Raw genomic sequence first — 16,053 nt, 5'->3', positions numbered from 1 at the left:
GTAGAGGTTGTTTTTTGTGTCGGCGACCTACCGGGGGTGGGAGGAGGTTAGCTTTCTGTTTTCGATGTATGGGGAATGAGGAGGGGGGAGGGGGGGGGGGGAGGAGGGTTTGACGAACAAATATCCATATCTGCTTCGACTTCTTTGGCTTCTCCGCCTTAGGCTTGCCAAAGGCATCCCGTATCGATCCTTTTCTCCCTCCTTTCTCATCCTCCTTCTTAACCTCGGTCTCCCCCTTCTCTTCCTTCTGCCCACCGACAACCTCCAGCTCCGCTCTTTCCTCCTCACTATCCATCCCACTCCCCTCACTACTCCCCCGTTCCCAATACCTCCTCCTATCCGCCCACAGTGGTGCCGCATCCTCAACCCTCACAATACCCTCTACACTATCCCTCCACCTATCCCCCGTATCAACCCTCATCCCATGATCCTTCCGCCAAACAAGCTTCCCCCTTCCCCAACAACAACCTCATACAACCGCCGTTCCTCCTTTCCTAAATACCGCACCCTCATCTCTTCCAGCCGTTCCCTCGAGCACGCCTCCACCACCACATCCTTCCCAGCGCCATGATCGAGCCAGAAGAAGAAATTCTCGTACACCCCCTCCTGCGCTTTCCAGTACGCGTGATACTTCCTCAGATTAGAGCCATAGCGATGTTTCTGATCCACCATCTCCAGAAAGTATGATAAGTCCATCGTCTTAGCGCTCTTCACACGATCCTGCTTCTCGGCTAATTTCTTCTGCTTGCGGGCGCGCTTCTGGGCGTCGGTTGGTGGGCGAGCGGAGGTGGGGGTATTGGAGACGTCGTGAGCGCCGACATCGCTATCGGAGGAGGAAGAGCCCGAGGGAGATGAATCTTCGGCTTTGTTGGCGCGCCGGGCGATTTTGCCGGCGAAGGCCCAGTTGGATTTTGCGGTCGAAGTGCGGTGTTGGAGGCCTGGTTGTGGGAAGGGTGGGGAGGATGGGTCGGTCGTGGAGGAGATAGTGTTGGTGTCGGTGCCGCGGGATTGGGGGGTGGTGAGGGCGCGATATTGGGCTTCTTTGACAGCCTAGGGTCTGTTAGTCGATGTGGTCGGGCTCCCTCCTTTCAAAAGAGAGGACAGGGTAGAATACTTCTATCCATCTGCTCGCAGGATCTAAACTCAGCCCTTGTAGTTGCCTGCGTGCTCTGTACCCGCGATAAGTACGCTGAAGCGTCTTTGCCGCGTCAGCTTCGCTTTGCTTCCGCAGAGTGACTTCATTTTGCGAGTCGGTGGGTGATGCGTATTTGGGTTGGATTTCAGCTTCTTTCTTGCTCTGAATATCCGCAATGGAGGACGACATGACAGGTTGGAGCAACCCCTGTTACGCAGCGTTCGCGAGCGGAGCGGGGCGGGGTGCTTGGCAACTCATGACAATCTGCCCCTCATGCTGCCCGCATGTTGCCGCTTTAGCTGTTCTAGGCCGTATGCCGCCGTAGTGCCGTAGAGCTATCCCTAACAACGCATTTATGATGCATAGTGTGCATCCCTATTCTCAACGCGTTTGACATCATATATCTACACTACCGAGAAAATGTACAATTGTATGATCCTCTTGAACTCCCAACTATTCTTATCAAAGCCCATATAGGTGATAAAAGCAATTCCAGAAGCTCATCACTGGGATGTTGGTAGATAAGTCCCAGATTCATTTCGAGGCCATGTTCCCCTCTGGATCAGCTCTCGCTCTATATGCCCTCCATTTGGCTTCAGGCCTAGCGTCGATAAAGCAGAGGCTGACCCGTGGAAATTCAGTCGCGGGCGCTCAACAGTGTCGTCGATCGATTGTGGACGAGATTCATGAGCCTGAACATCGATAGCTACGGGCTGTCCACCGCCGTCCACGTGATTTGGCCCCGAATGAATAGATGAGGGTGGCCTTGAGTGGTTTATGGCAGTAGAAGGTGAAGCAATCGGCTCTGAAATTTGAACAGTATCATTTGTGACTTCTGCATTATTGGCAAGGCCCGAAAGTGTTGAGAGTGGGTGAATATCATTGTATACCACGGATGGATTAGATTTGAGTAAGAGCCCTACTTAATCTGTCAGTTGCAGCAATCTGGTCAAGAGATTCATCTCCTACCAAAGATTTCAAGAATGATGTCATGCACTAGTGGGGCCCATGCGAGCAACGCGGTTACTTGGCCAAATCCCCATTCTGAGTCCTCGTACAAGGACCCTGATGCCTTCTTCAAATCTTGTCGGCTACTCTTAAGCCAACTCAGAAAAATCCACTGAGATACTATCCAAACACAGGATTGTACCAGTATGACAAGACACCTGAAATGATATTCCGGCTTAATGTCGAGGGCATTGCAAGGCCTGTCAAACAGAGTTTGAATTTGCCGAATCAAGGCCGGTATTATATATTGGCAAAAAGCAAATATGACGCCCACAACAGTAAAAGCAGCCAAACAAGTTACACAATAAGCAAAGAAGAATCTCCATAATCTCATATCGTCGACGACGACATTTCCCAATGCCGGCAATGGGTAGTCTCGCTCGGACTCACAGTACATCGTAATTGTCCCTAGAATATTCGTCTGAAAAGATGAGATCCCGCTTTTGGAAGTGTTGATAAAGGAAAGTGCAAACACTATGATGAAATAGACTCCAAAGGCCATGATACTTGCATCTCCCAAATTTCGATATGTGATCATTGATGCGACTGTTCCGAGAATGACGAGCATCTCAAAGAAGCCCAGTAACACGAGGAAACTATGCTCACTGACAGGCGGTATCTGAGTTTGTCGAATGATACTAGCTATCACCACAGACATTGACACAAAAACATTGGTCTTTGCCGCGCTGTAGGCAATATTTTTGACAACCTGGTAAATTTTGGCCCGACGATGCGATAGTTGGGCACTTTTTAGCTCCCATATGGCAACAATGATTGCGAGTATAGGACCAAATATCAACGTCGTGATTGACTGTAGTAGATACGATATCATAGCCTTTTTCCATATGAGTCCATTACCACCCAGATGATATGGATAGAATACTTGCCCCGATTCCCGAGATATCTGGATTACCAGAGCCATAGACAAGTGGACAGACGCTGGAGCATGTTTGCACGAGCAGTGAAACATTGTATCCTCGCCAGTCAGACTCAATTCGCGCAAGCAAAGAGTCGCGGTCTGTGAAGTGACATGGGTCGGTATAGCTGCCTGTAGGTATTGCTGCAGGTAGCGTGGTAATGCTGCTCATGGTCTTTTCGAGGGATGGCAAGATACAGTCAGATGTTGGAGGTCCAAGTAGATGAAGTTTGAATTGAATTTGGTCGAAAGGCAAATGAGAAAACCATGAGTTACATATCAGCCTTGTTGCCTCTGCTATCTATTTTAGTGTTATGGGCTGTGAGAGGACCCCCTGTGGCCATTTCGCCTGTGGGCCAGTCAGTCGAATTTGAATCACGTGCGCATAAACCCCATAATGGCCCACAGGAGAATTATCTCTCCCAGGCAGCGGTCAGACTCTAGACCAGAACAGTAAGATAGATTGTGAGGCTGATATTTGATGTCTTGGCTATGGTGGGGCAGACGGCGGGACGGTTCCGAACAGATCTGGACACGCGGTTTTGCTCGGGAGCAAATGTTTGACCAGGGACAAGCACGTAAATGCACGATAGTCCATGGTTCGAACTCCCACCGGGGAGATCTGGCTTGTACTTCACGTAGATGTAAAATGATGGCCTAAGGCGTGCCATTATTTGATCCAGGGCCTATCCTCCCAAACCCGTAACATTCTCGTCGCAAGCTTTGGTAGAAGGCGTTGATGGCATCTAAGGGTTTCCACGGTAGATCTTGAGGCGCTTGTCACATTTGGAGATCAACCAGCCACAGGATGTGGGGACATAGGTCAATTGCCCCTTTTACAGGTTACGTCCTGGGCCGTGAATCTGACCTATGAGAATTGGACAATCAAAATCCATCCATGGGAGACAAAGTAACTCCTCAGCCGTACTTCCTCGGGCCTTACACACTTCTCACCAACACCAGATACCTCCGTCGCACTGTCTCGGTTCTTATATACGACTGTTCTCCAACATCAGATGCAGTGCGAACTGTGCATATGAGATTAAGGCCAAGATTGATGGTGGAAGATGAAAGATGATAGGCGCAGACTCACCCAGCAAGCCGCCCATGCCCAAAGCCGTTAGAGGGCAACGTCCGGCTTGACTTACCGAGGGATCATGATGCCGCCCTTCTGCATCGACGATTTCAGGTTTCCTGCCCATTTCCCAGACCCTTGTAGACCTGCACCAGCCACCTTCCTTATTGGCTACAGGCACTGCATGTGACGCAAGGCCCCATTCGTCGCAAATAACAGTGAGAAGTGAGAAGTAGTGTGAGAGGGACAGGCCCAACGCTCTCCCGCCAGGTTTTCCCAGCCACACCGCTGAGGCTGTCGTGCTTCTCCAACTTTTTGCCCGTGACGTAGAGCCAGAGCTCCTTTTAAATGAGCTCCCCTTCCCAGCCCTTACCCAAATAGCTTCACGCAATTTCCACAAGATCAACACGTGCTCCAGCCTGTGTCTATTTGATCTCATCCTTACTTCACACTTCGATTTTGCTTAACTCCCGTGTATGTCCAACGATCGGCCACGTTCCTCGGCTTCATACGCGTACTATTCCTTCCCACCCACTCCTAACCGCTCATCACCAACCAATTCGCAGTCTTCCAAAACACCTTCTCCTCAGACTGCCCGTTCCACCAAATCTCCATCCCAACCGAAATCAATTCCAAAGTTAGACTCATCCAAGAACATGGCGCCCTCACCTGCAGCGGGCAAGAAGCCACAAGCCCCTACCACTCCTACAAAGCAGGGCAAGAACCCCGCTTCTAGTGCGACCTCCAAACTCGGTCAATCTCAAAGCGCAACTGACCAAGCATCAGGCGCTGGCGACAAAGCAAAATCTGCAACCAACACACCTCAAAAAGCCGCTGGCGGTGCTGCCGACAAGGCAAAGGGAGCAGCTGGTGGTGCCACATCCTCACCCAAATTGCCACCACGGCCTAAAGCTGGTCAAGCGCAGCAGGCTGCTTCAGGCGGGCCAAAGAACACACCTCTCAAAAATACACCTAAAGCACCAGCCGCCGCACAGAAACCAGATGAAGATACCAAGAAGAAAGCGGAAGATACAACAGGTGCGGCAAAGGATAAAGTCGATGACGCAGCAAACGATGCCGACAACGAGGACACGGATGCACCGGGCGGCAAAGTCGCTGGAAACGAAACTGGCGACGACGTCAGCTCAGCTGTCTCAAATGCTGGTGGAGAAGCGGAAGAAGTGACAGCCGGCGCACAAGAATCTGGACCAGATATCGAGACAGCCGACGACACTGCAGAGGAGACCGCCGAAGAGACTGCTGATGACACAGCCGACGAAGGTGGTGCCGTCGGAGATGCAGCTGGCAAGGTCAAAGACACAGCAGAAGACGCGGCAGACGATGCCAAAGACACCGCAGAAGATACAGCGGAAGGTGCTGAAGACACTGCAGGAGATGCAGCAGAAGGTGCCGAAGATACTGCAGAAGGTGCTAAAGACACCGCGGAAGACGCCGTGCCCGATGAGGCTGAAGATGCAGCAGGTGACGCTACCGATGGCGTGGAAGATGCAGCAGGTGACGCTACCGATGGCGTGGAAGATGCAGCAGGAGACGCTACCGATGGCGTGGAAGACGCAGCCGAGGACGCCGAAGATCAGGCTGAAGGCGCAACAGATCAACTTCCAGAACCTGATCTATCCCTACTCAAAGGACTCGAAGTCGGTGAGGGAGGTGAGGTCCTTGATCAACAAGGCAACCCCATCGGTCAAGTTGAGGAAGGTGATCCTGAAGATCTCGTTGGTCAAACTATCGGTGACGACGGTGAGATCCTTGATGAAGATGGAGATGTTATTGGTCGCGTGGGAATTCTGCCAGAAAAGGCTCAAGAGCTTGCCGACAAAGCTAAAGAAGGTCTTCCAGGCGTGAATGTTCTCGAAGGTCTAGAGGTTGGCGAGAATGGCGAGATCTTGGGACCTGACGGCACACCGCTTGGCAAAATCACAGATGGCAACCCAGAGGATCTTGTCGGACTAACGCTCAATGAAAATGGCGAGATAGTCGATGAAGATGGTGAAATTATTGGCCGCGCTGAAGTCGTACCCGGTGAAGCCGCAGACAAACTCAAGCAAGAAGCAGAGGAGGCTGGCGAAGAGGCCGGCGAAGGGGCCGGCGACCAACTAGGTGATGTTGCTGGCGGTTTGAAACCCGACCTCTCAATCCTCGCAGGAAAGAAGGTCAACAAGAAGGGCAAGATTCTCGACGAAGAAGGCGAGCCAATTGGGCAGCTTACAGAGGATTCTGATCCTGCGAAATGCGCTGGAAAATTGCCCAATGAAGACGGCCTCATCATTGACGAAAACGGAGACATCGTCGGTAAGGTCGAGATTGTTGAAGGAGAGGCCGCCAACGAAGCCATGAAGGCTTTACACCCAGAGCTAGTGAAACAACTCGAAGAAGCTGGGGAAGGAGCCGGTGACGAAGCCGGTGAGGACGTCGACGAAGCTGCTGAAGGCGTTGAAGAGCCTGAAATCCCAGGATTACCCGGACTTGACATTCTAGAAGGGCTTAAAGTCAACAAGAAGGGCGAAGTTCTTAACGAGGACGGCGAACCTATTGCGAAGCTTTCTGAAGGAGAGCTTGCCGATTGCCAAGGAAAGAAGTTGAATGCCAACGGTGAGGTGTTGGATCAAGATGGAAACGTCATCGGCAAGGTCGAGCTCATCCCTGAGGCATTCCCTGAAGTTGCAGAAGCAGCTGAACAGGCTGATCTCAAGGTACTTGAGGGCCTCAAAGTCAACAAGAAGGGCGAGGTTGTTAATGAAGACGGCGACCCCATTGCGCGCTTGGTGGAGGGCGAACTTGACGATGTCATCGGCAAGAAGATCAATGAGAAGGGAGAGGTCCTTGACAGCGAAGGCAACGTTATTGGCAAAGTCGAATTAATACCCTCACCCGAAGAGGAAGCCGCACCAGAAGGTGAGAAAGGTGAGGAGGGACCCGACTTTTCGGGTCTGGAAGGCTACAAAGTCAACAAAAGCGGTAAGGTCGTCAACGAGGACGGTGAGAACTTGGCTACCTTGGTCGAAGGTGAACTGGACGACTGCGCTGGCAAGAAACTCAATGCCAAGGGCGAAGTGCTTGATGCCGAAGGCAACGTCATCGGAAAGGTTCAGTTAGAAGGTGCAGAGGAGGAAGCGGAGGATGAGGGACCCGAATATCCACCTCTTTCCATCCTGGAAGGCCTCAAATGCAACAAGAACGGCAAGATTGTCGACTCCGAAGGCACCCCTCGAGGTGAACTTGTTGAAGGTGACGCCAAGAAGCTCGCCAAATCGGGTGCCGAGTGTGATGCCGAAGGTCAATTCTGGGACGGAAAAGGCAAAGTCATCGGCCGCGCAGTCACCTTGCCAGTCACACCCGAGGAGGAAGAGGCTCCATTCGCTGGCCTTGAGGGTCTCATCGTTGTTGACGGTGGCTTTGTTGAGGACGAGAACAAGAACAAAGTCGGTCAACTTGTTGAGGGTGATCCTGTGAAATTGGTTGGACGTGCAGTGGACGAAGATGGAGATGTGATCGACAAACATGGCAACATTGTTGGTCACGCAGAGCGGCTTCCCGAGGAAGAAATTGAGGAGCCTCTAGATCTTTCCATCCTTAAGGGTCTGGCAGTCAATAAGCAAGGCAACGTCATTGGTCCGGATGGTGTTCCCATTGGCAGACTTGTGGAAGGAAACGCAAAGGAACTTGCTGGCAAGGTGTGCGACGAAGAAGGCCAGATATGGAACGATCAAGGCCAAGTCATTGGTCGTTGCGAAGTCATTCCGCCTGAGGAGCGGGAGGCCAAACCTGAGGGTGATTTCGCTGGTCTAGAGGGTTGCATCGTTGTCAAAGATGGTAAGGTCGAAGACGAGGAAGGTAATCTCGTTGGTGAAGTGGTCGAAGGTGATCCAAAGAAACTTATTGGCCGTGCCGTTGACGAAGACGGCGACATCATTGACAAGTACGGTAACGTGAAAGGTCATGCTATACGTTATGAGGAGCCAGAAGAAGAGATTGCCGACCTATCATCACTAGAGGGCAAGGTTGTCAACAAGAGTGGTAACGTTGTCGATGAGCATGGCACAATCTATGGCCGAATCGCAGAGGGAGATCCCAAAGAATTGGCTGGCAAGAAAGTCGACGGACAGGGCCAGATCTGGAGTGATAACGGCAAAGTAATTGGCCAGGCTGAGCTCATTCCAGGCGGTGGCACCCAGAAACCCGAGGGACCATTCACTGGTTTTGAGAACTTGGTCGTGGCGAAAGACGGCTACGTCACCGACGGCTCCGGACAGACTGTCGGTATCTTGGACGAGGATACTATGCCAGAAGCCGACAAGCTTCTTGGTCGCGCAGTCGATGCGGACGGTGACATTCTTGATACTAGCGGTAATCCCATCGGCCACGCCGTTCGTTGGAAAGAGGACGAGAAGGAGCGGAAAATTAACCCCATGTCTGGCCACAAGGTCAACAAGGATGGTGAAGTTCGTGACGAAAACGGTGAATTACTCGGTGTTGTCACTGACGGTCACCTCCCCACTTTGATTGGCATGGAAGTCGACGACAACGGCTACGTGATCGACCAAGACGGCAACAAAGTCGGAGAGTGCACACTTATCCAAAATCTTCCAGACGATGAGCCAGAAGAGGAATTATCAGAAGAAGAGCTCCTTCGACGGAAGAATGCCGAAATCGCAAAGAAAATGAACGGCATCGTCGTCCAAACAATCGAAAAAATGCAACCCATCTGCAAAGACATCACAGACGTAAGCCCCTCTCCTTCCCTTTCTTTCTTTCCCCTCTCAACCCATACTAACACCAATCTAGCTCATCGAAGCAGCCGAGCGCAAACCAAAAGAAGAGCTCGACGAAGAAGAACTCGTCAAGCAAGTCAAGCCCAAGATCGAAGAAGGCAACCGCATCCTCCAAGAATGCAACGGTGCGCTCCGCGGCCTGGACCCTGACGGCTCCGTCGCCGCCTCAGCCAAAGAACGCGCCGCGTCGGGCGAAGCCACCAAAGAAGAGCATCAACTTGCCAACTCGCTGAAAGAACTCACCAGCACGATCGTCACGACGATCGAGAACGCGAAGAAGAAGATCGCGGATATGCCACACGCCAAGAAGGAGCTGAATCCGCTGTGGTATCTGCTCAGCGAGCCGCTATTCCAGATTATTGCGGCCGTCGGGCTGTTGTTGAGTGGTGTGCTTGGTCTGGTCGGCAAGCTACTCAATGGCCTTGGACTTGGTGGGCTTGTTAACGGCTTGTTGGGTGGATTGGGCATCGATAAGTTGCTTGGTGGTCTGGGACTGGGGAGTATAGGCAAGAGCTTGGGCTTGGGAGGGGGGAAGAAGTGAGGGGGTTGCATACGTCTAGGAAGGGGCGATGAACGATACCGACCGACGACAACTTGGCTAAGATTGTACGCTACCCACCATTTTCGATTCTTCGTCTGTGTGGCTTTTCATCGGTAACATGTAACTGGTGCTGTCATTGAGAATGGCGTTGTGTTTTTTTGCAAAGCGAGCGGTGAATCTTTTTGTATGTATAATATGAGCATAATATGAATTCGGAAAAGTGTTCAACATTGATTTCTCCACCCTAACTCCTATCTCCTATGTGGAATATGTCACTTTTGGTGTACGGTACGATTTTTTTGTACATTTTTTTGTACATTTTTTTGTATACCTTTATGGCATGGCATAGCAGGATCTTTCTTTCCATGGAAATGACGAGACGTATAGGGGAAGAGGCATGTTTGTTCACATAAGCCGTCCTAAATCCGCCTTCATAGGCAGGCCCAATGCACCATATTTCTCAATCATCCATCCCCTCTACACCAAATCCCATCTTACAATTGCCCCTACCCCTCCCCTCCCCCTTTTCCTCTTTCCCTCAACAACAAGATTTACGTAAATTCAACCACCAAAGAAAGCACATTTTCAACGTACCAGCAAGTCTAGCATAAACAATATTAACCCTCCCCCCTCCTTTTCCGTCTCCCCACACACTTTCATCCACGCCCAGACAGACAAAATATCACCTCTGTCCAGACATGCACATACCTAGGCGAAGAACAAATGCATTTATCTTGGCGATTGGTCGTCTTCGTGTACCTCCCAGGGAAAAGATGGACAAAAGAATGCAGGCTGGTGTTGGTGAGCTCAATTGGCAAGGGATCCCAGGTAAATGGATGGGAGAACGCGGAAATTGTTCTGGTTTGCTGTCGACGGACGTAGAGCGGGAAGCTGGTGTGTGGAGGTTTGAAATTTAATCCAGTCTCTTTCATATAGGGGAGATGAGGAAGTAGACGCTTTTTGGGATGGATGAGTATGTTTTGAAATGTGATAGATGTAGGGAGAGGTAGGGCACACAAGATTTATGTATGGTTGAAAAGGGAGCTGGTTGGCTGCTGCTTTAAAGATGCGGCCGCCATATGGTATTGACTGCCAAAGAGATCAAGTAAGGTAGGAAGAAAGAGTTCAAGAATCAAAAGACTTATTGTCAAATAGGAACCCGCCACCACTTGTCCAAAGACTGAAGCAAACGCACTCCGTCCACAGTAGAGCTGCTTCTAGTTGAATTGACATTAGAGAACAGTCTCAAAACACGTATGATTTTTCTGAAGTGTCGGCAGCGCTCGAAAAACTTTGTTACGAGGGATATGCAGACCATTTCCCATAACGAAGATCGATAAGAGAAGCTGCTGAAAGCTCTTCCAGCCATCAAGAAAAAGTGACTGTAGCTAGAAAGTGCATGGATTGGGGAGCTGGGCTAGACATTAAATTTATGACTTGTCCCAGCTACAGAGTTGGAAACAGAGCGTATTCCGATGGCCTGAAGCCTGCTGAGTGAACGCTTTGTAGGTAGGTTTATTGTTCTACTGACAGCAAAGAAAGCTCTTTTAGATGTTGATACTTTTGAGAGGGATGCAGCAATAGATTTGAAGGAAAAAGCAGAGTATTGTAAAGATAGCTGTTCTAGAATGGTGGCGAAAGGGGAAAAGGGACAATATTAATTGACTGGAAACCGATAGTACGAATGCTTTGCGGGTAAAGATCGTGCTTTTCGTCGTGAATAGAAGCTCTCTCAAGTTATTCCTGCAGCAAAGGGGATTTGGGTAGAGAATTCGACAAATACGACAGGACATCGCAGACAGTCAATTGCAAAGCTTATAAAACGATTGATAAAACGAGACGACTTTCAACGACGCAAAAGTCACAACAAGCGGACTTTGCAGGCAGCTTCAGTTTTCCTCAGAGATAAAGCATGTCTTCCCTATCTCTTCTCACAATGAAAAGAAGTCGCAGCACCAAAGCATCAGAGGAAAACAAACAACTCGCATGCCTAGCGCTACCACAGATAGTACTAGACAACAGCAAATTCCACTCAAAGTTGAATCACTTTCCATTGATTGATAATTCTTCATCCTAGGCTCCTCCCTGCCATAACAACCCCTTCCTCCCATTACTAGCGGCATCTAGGCGCGCTTTCGTTGCCCAATCAAGCATTGGGAATTCATTGTATGTGCTTTTTCGCATCCGCCTCAGCTTTCGCTTCGGGATCAGCGCCCTCAGTACCCTCAGCGCCCTCAGAGCCCTCATCCTCATCAACTGCAAATCCATCACGTCAGCTTCACCATTCCTTACACCTCCACCTACCACAAAAAGCCTCTTTCACAAACCAACAACCCCAACGACCAAACCAAAAAAGAAGATTGACAACGATAAAGGAAAGACACTTACATCTCTCAAGTTTGCGTCCCTTAAAGCTCTCGCGCAATTTCTTCACCGTCTCCGCGGCCTCCTCATGACTATGCGCGCGTAGCGGGGGATGAGCGCGTTTCTCACCCTGGCCGCTGGGGCTGTGCGTGCGTGTATGGAAAGCAGTCTGAACAGGGCTACGATCAAGAAAGCTCACTTTATCCGCGGCGTGGCCTTTGAAATCTGGCGCTTTGCTGACGGCCATAGGGAAGGGCATTGCTTGTGTCGCGAGCGTCACGTCGTAGCGGGATGGAGAGCCGCGGGAGTAAGGAGCCGGGGCGTTCTCGTGGGGGTGGGGGAGCAGGAAAGCTGTGGATGCATGGTGTGGTGCGTCGGTCAGGTCCGGGAGGGATTTACATGCTTTGGCGAGGAGGGAGGGCGATGGTGAGGGTGTTGCGTTGGGTGTGTTGGCGCTTGTGTGAACAGGTGTTTGGACTGGAGAACGGTCGAGCAGTTGGAGCTGATGGCTCGAGATGGATTTGTACACGTGCGGCATGGCGTTGGTTGATGAGTATCTAGCGCGTGTAGAATGTGCGGTTGATCTGAATTGAGATGTATCTCGATAACACTGCTGATACGCGTTGCAGGGCTCACAAGCTGTGATTAAGGGGATGATATATCGCGTGATCTGTGATGACCTATGTGCGTTGTTGGTGGAAGAACTGATGATTTTGATAACGCGGTCACTGTTCAGTAGGGAAATTAGCCTCCGATGGCCCGATATATGGGTCGATAGCGATTGCGGCTGGTTCTCGCGTTGTACGCAAAGGACAAGCTTGAGGTTGTACTCAGGTTTGTATATCAATCAAAATGATGTTGCCTGATGCCTGCGATACTGTCGTCGGCCACTCGCTCAACAGTTGAACAGGCGGTGAGGAAGTAGTGTAGGAGGAGACGACGTGTCAAATCACAACAAATCCCCCCACCTTCGATCGCCGCCATCAAGTGGTGATGGCGAATAATAGGTGATAATCGCAAAACAATTTGCACGAACATTGTACCCCATCTAGGCAAAATTGCCCCAGCATGTGGAGATGCTGTACGATGTTTTGCTGATGATGGATTTGAAGGGAACACGGCTGTCAAGAAAGAGCGTACTTAAATCAAGCTTGTGTTGTATCAAACCCAGCTGGCCAATCGCGAAGATATTTGCCACGGTCGATTTTAGTCTCCTGATGCTGCTGCAAGGCTTGGCATACAAAACAGAAACAGATCCAATTTTTTTTATGTCCGGATTCTCAAAAGCGCAGAGAATGGGCACTGAAGAGTGTTCGAAGAGGTGGCGTACTCTGCCCGACGCTCATAGCGTCTCTTTGAATTTCATATTTCTTCTAAGTGAACCAAAGTCCGAAAGATATCATCCCATGTAGGGACAAGTGAAGCCCTTGCCTTCTGAACGCCATCGCTCTCTAAATGCACAGGCTTCCTCTTTTTGAAATAAAGATCGTATTCAGCGTCATCATCAATCCCCTTTGAACCCCAGCGGCTTCAAAGTCTTCAGCGAGTAATGCTTGATTTCCCCGGAAACAGGAATCCAATCCTTCGACTGAGGCCTATAAAGAGCAACCCAATGAAGCTTCGTCAGAATTCGTGGCCCCTCTATCTTCACCGTCCCGTCAATGAGAATCATTCCTGGTTTGAGCGCAATTTTCGGACCCCATCTCTGGGCTAGAGTTTTCGTGGTCGCTTTCGCTACCGCCGCTGTATCCTTCGTCGGTTTGGGTAGTAGTGGACGAGAGCTGATAATCAAGGCCTTACTCCATGATTCGGACCCACAAGACTGCGGCGCTGATTTATCTGAATCTGTGCTCGAATCTCTCTGACCCGCCGGTTTGGCACCTGCCCTCAAATCGGGGTCTGCTTCTTTATCTGAATTAGACACAGAGCTTAGACTGAAGGTCTCTGGCTGAGGGATCGTATCCTCAACTTTGCCTCTTTTCTCATCCAATAGCCCCTTCATCTTGTCGTATCCTGACCCAAAGAGTATTGATCCGCCACTCCAGATAGACCGTGCAATAGCCTCGGGCCATATAGTGTTCTTGACGCGCATGTAATCGAATTGTGACATTGGTCTAGTCACAAAGTACATAGATTCATCTGTAATCTCTAGCCTGTTGAATTCTGTCAGCAAGGCAACGCTATGAGTAGACTGTTCCGCCGTCCCCACTCACCCAAACCGCTCATATTCTACAGGTTTATGGGTCGGGAAGGTATAGTCGAAGTCTACTGAACGGAGTTTCCAGTCCATTTCGCCGGAAGTACGCTCCCCCATTTGCTGCAAGAGCTTCCGATTGCTGACGTATCGCTGAACAAAAAACTTAGTCAAAGTCTCTATAGGTCATCAATATTTTGGAAATTTCAACACATCTTGCATGCATACGTTCTATCCTCCTCCTTTCCTGTTTATTCCTTGCAAAGGCAACCATGCTTTTCCATTCTGACTCGCTCCCATCGAACATCTCTAATGGTCTTTGTCTTGGAAACCACAGGGATATGAATATACCGTCTTCAGGGGTAGCATCTGGTATCTTGAAATCCTCTTCCTTTCCATCTGCTTTCTTCTCATCCTTCTTCTTCTGGGCTTTAAGCTGTTCTTCTGCATCTTGGAGGAAATTTTCGTCAAGGAAGCGTACTGTGTAGTAGTAAATAGCGTAAAGGGCGGCAAATCGAGCAACGGAGAGAAGGGTTCGGCTATTTCAGTCAGGTCCGGGTCACTTAAATCACTCGAGGGTTTAGTCTCTCACCTCCATTTGAAGGGTGGGCGCTGGAACCGCACGTGTTGCCCTTGGTCTTGTTCTCGGTCGCCATGTGCATAGCTTTGAAATCTGATCTGTCGACGAGCAGGAAAGGTTCGTGGGGAAATGGGTCGGAGAGGTGCTCTTAGAGCACGCAAACTCCGCCACATGAAGTATGGCTGTTTTGCCGAAACTGTGACTGTACGCTTTCCGAGGCCATATGAAATATAGGTTTGATCTTTTTACATGTCCTAGACCTTTGAACAGATTTTGAAGTGGTGGATTTATCAGATCTGATCGATAGCGAGTCTTACGATTGAAGATTTAATAGAAAATGATCCTCATCGGTCGAGCTATGGTGGTGTCTGAATTCTGATATTGAAATATTTAGACTAGCCAAATTGGGCGTTAGCCTACCCTCATATCAGACGTCAACTATGGCTCCTCACGATGCATCTGGATGAGATTACATGTCAATTATGAAAGCCTTCGGAAGCCTTCTTTGGGCTTGTTCAATTGTTGCCACCCTTTCCTCCACTCATGAAGCCTCTTTGTACCTCCCAGATTCACCATCTCACAATGCAGGGTCAAGACCGTCAATATCGCCTAATGTAGCACGCCTCCTTCTCGCCCAACGGCTGGGATTAGCACAATACCATGAGCTTGGAGATGTCGATGAATCGACCATCGAAATATTGAATGGATACTCGGGAGAACAACAGCCCTTGTTCTCTGCATCAGAGCGAAAACCAGAAAAGCTACTCATTGCAGAGGGCGTAGTGCACCCAGAAGGTGACATTCCTTACCATTGCCGCTTTGAACCGAAGCTAAAGAGCAAATTAGACCTATTCGATATATCAAGAGGGCAGCCAGACATGACAATAAGCGACTTCCCCTCAAGCTCAGCCACGCGACGATTTGCATCCGATCTACTCGGGCAAAGCGAACATCAAGGCAGCGAGATCTCAATCGAATACATCCCATCACTAGCAGTACCCACACCCTTACCCTCTTTAGCAATCTTCACTAACAATTCTCAGGACCTGACCCGCTCATCCCCCTCCTACGCCACGGCTCTCACCTCCCTCCAAACCCTCCTAACCAACTCCCTCTCCACCACACCGGGCACGATCCTCCTCCTCACCCCTCCCTCCACTTACACCTCCCCATCCTCCACATTCGGCACCTACACCCCCCGCACGCTCTCCTCCACCAAAACTACCCTCGCCAAGAAGAGTCCGTCCTGCAAAACCCCGCCGAGGACGCCCCCCAATCCTCCTCCTCCTCCTCCTCTACCGCACCCTCCCCCACACCACCAACAAGGCCATCCGAATCCTCCACCCCCTCACCCCTCCCTCACGGCATCCTCCCCATCTGCCACCCCTCTCTCGAATCCCTAATCGCCAGCACAAACAACTGTTCCGGGCACGGGATTCCCTACCAA

At 50.4% G+C, this 16,053-nt stretch overlaps 5 protein-coding genes across 5 annotated transcripts; 1 reads left to right on the top strand and 4 right to left on the bottom strand.

The window, feature by feature from the left end:
* Positions 1 to 417: 417 nt before the first annotated feature.
* Positions 418 to 1,324, bottom strand: KY384_008565 (uncharacterized protein; the record flags this gene model as incomplete). Its single annotated transcript, XM_044817054.1, has 2 exons — positions 418 to 1,050; positions 1,103 to 1,324. The coding sequence occupies 2 exons, from the start codon at positions 1,322 to 1,324 to the stop codon at positions 418 to 420; spliced, it is 855 nt and encodes a 284-aa protein (XP_044666419.1).
* Positions 1,325 to 1,638: 314 nt separating this feature from the next.
* KY384_008564 (uncharacterized protein) lies at positions 1,639 to 3,065 on the bottom strand (the record flags this gene model as incomplete). The annotated part of the gene is made up of 2 exons (XM_044817053.1): positions 1,639 to 2,054; positions 2,105 to 3,065. The coding sequence occupies 2 exons, from the start codon at positions 3,063 to 3,065 to the stop codon at positions 1,639 to 1,641; spliced, it is 1,377 nt and encodes a 458-aa protein (XP_044666418.1).
* A 1,545-nt stretch (positions 3,066 to 4,610) lies between these two features.
* Positions 4,611 to 9,468, top strand: KY384_008563 (uncharacterized protein; the record flags this gene model as incomplete). Its single annotated transcript, XM_044817052.1, has 2 exons — positions 4,611 to 8,879; positions 8,941 to 9,468. 2 exons carry the CDS (start codon positions 4,611 to 4,613, stop codon positions 9,466 to 9,468), a joined length of 4,797 nt encoding a protein of 1,598 aa, XP_044666417.1.
* A 2,161-nt stretch (positions 9,469 to 11,629) lies between these two features.
* On the bottom strand, positions 11,630 to 12,370 carry KY384_008562 (uncharacterized protein; the record flags this gene model as incomplete). Its single annotated transcript, XM_044817051.1, has 2 exons — positions 11,630 to 11,724; positions 11,857 to 12,370. The coding sequence occupies 2 exons, from the start codon at positions 12,368 to 12,370 to the stop codon at positions 11,630 to 11,632; spliced, it is 609 nt and encodes a 202-aa protein (XP_044666416.1).
* A 966-nt stretch (positions 12,371 to 13,336) lies between these two features.
* On the bottom strand, positions 13,337 to 14,682 carry KY384_008561 (uncharacterized protein; the record flags this gene model as incomplete). Its single annotated transcript, XM_044817050.1, has 4 exons — positions 13,337 to 13,985; positions 14,046 to 14,205; positions 14,255 to 14,565; positions 14,651 to 14,682. 4 exons carry the CDS (start codon positions 14,680 to 14,682, stop codon positions 13,337 to 13,339), a joined length of 1,152 nt encoding a protein of 383 aa, XP_044666415.1.
* Positions 14,683 to 16,053: the final 1,371 nt, after the last annotated feature.

Source organism: Bacidia gigantensis (assembly GCF_019456465.1).
Source record: "Bacidia gigantensis strain McMullin 20006 chromosome Unknown contig_295, whole genome shotgun sequence".
NCBI classification, from domain to species: Eukaryota; Fungi; Ascomycota; class Lecanoromycetes; order Lecanorales; family Ramalinaceae; genus Bacidia; species Bacidia gigantensis.
The sequence above is the reverse complement of the archived record's forward strand: the minus strand, read 5'-3'. Positions and strand labels throughout refer to the sequence as shown.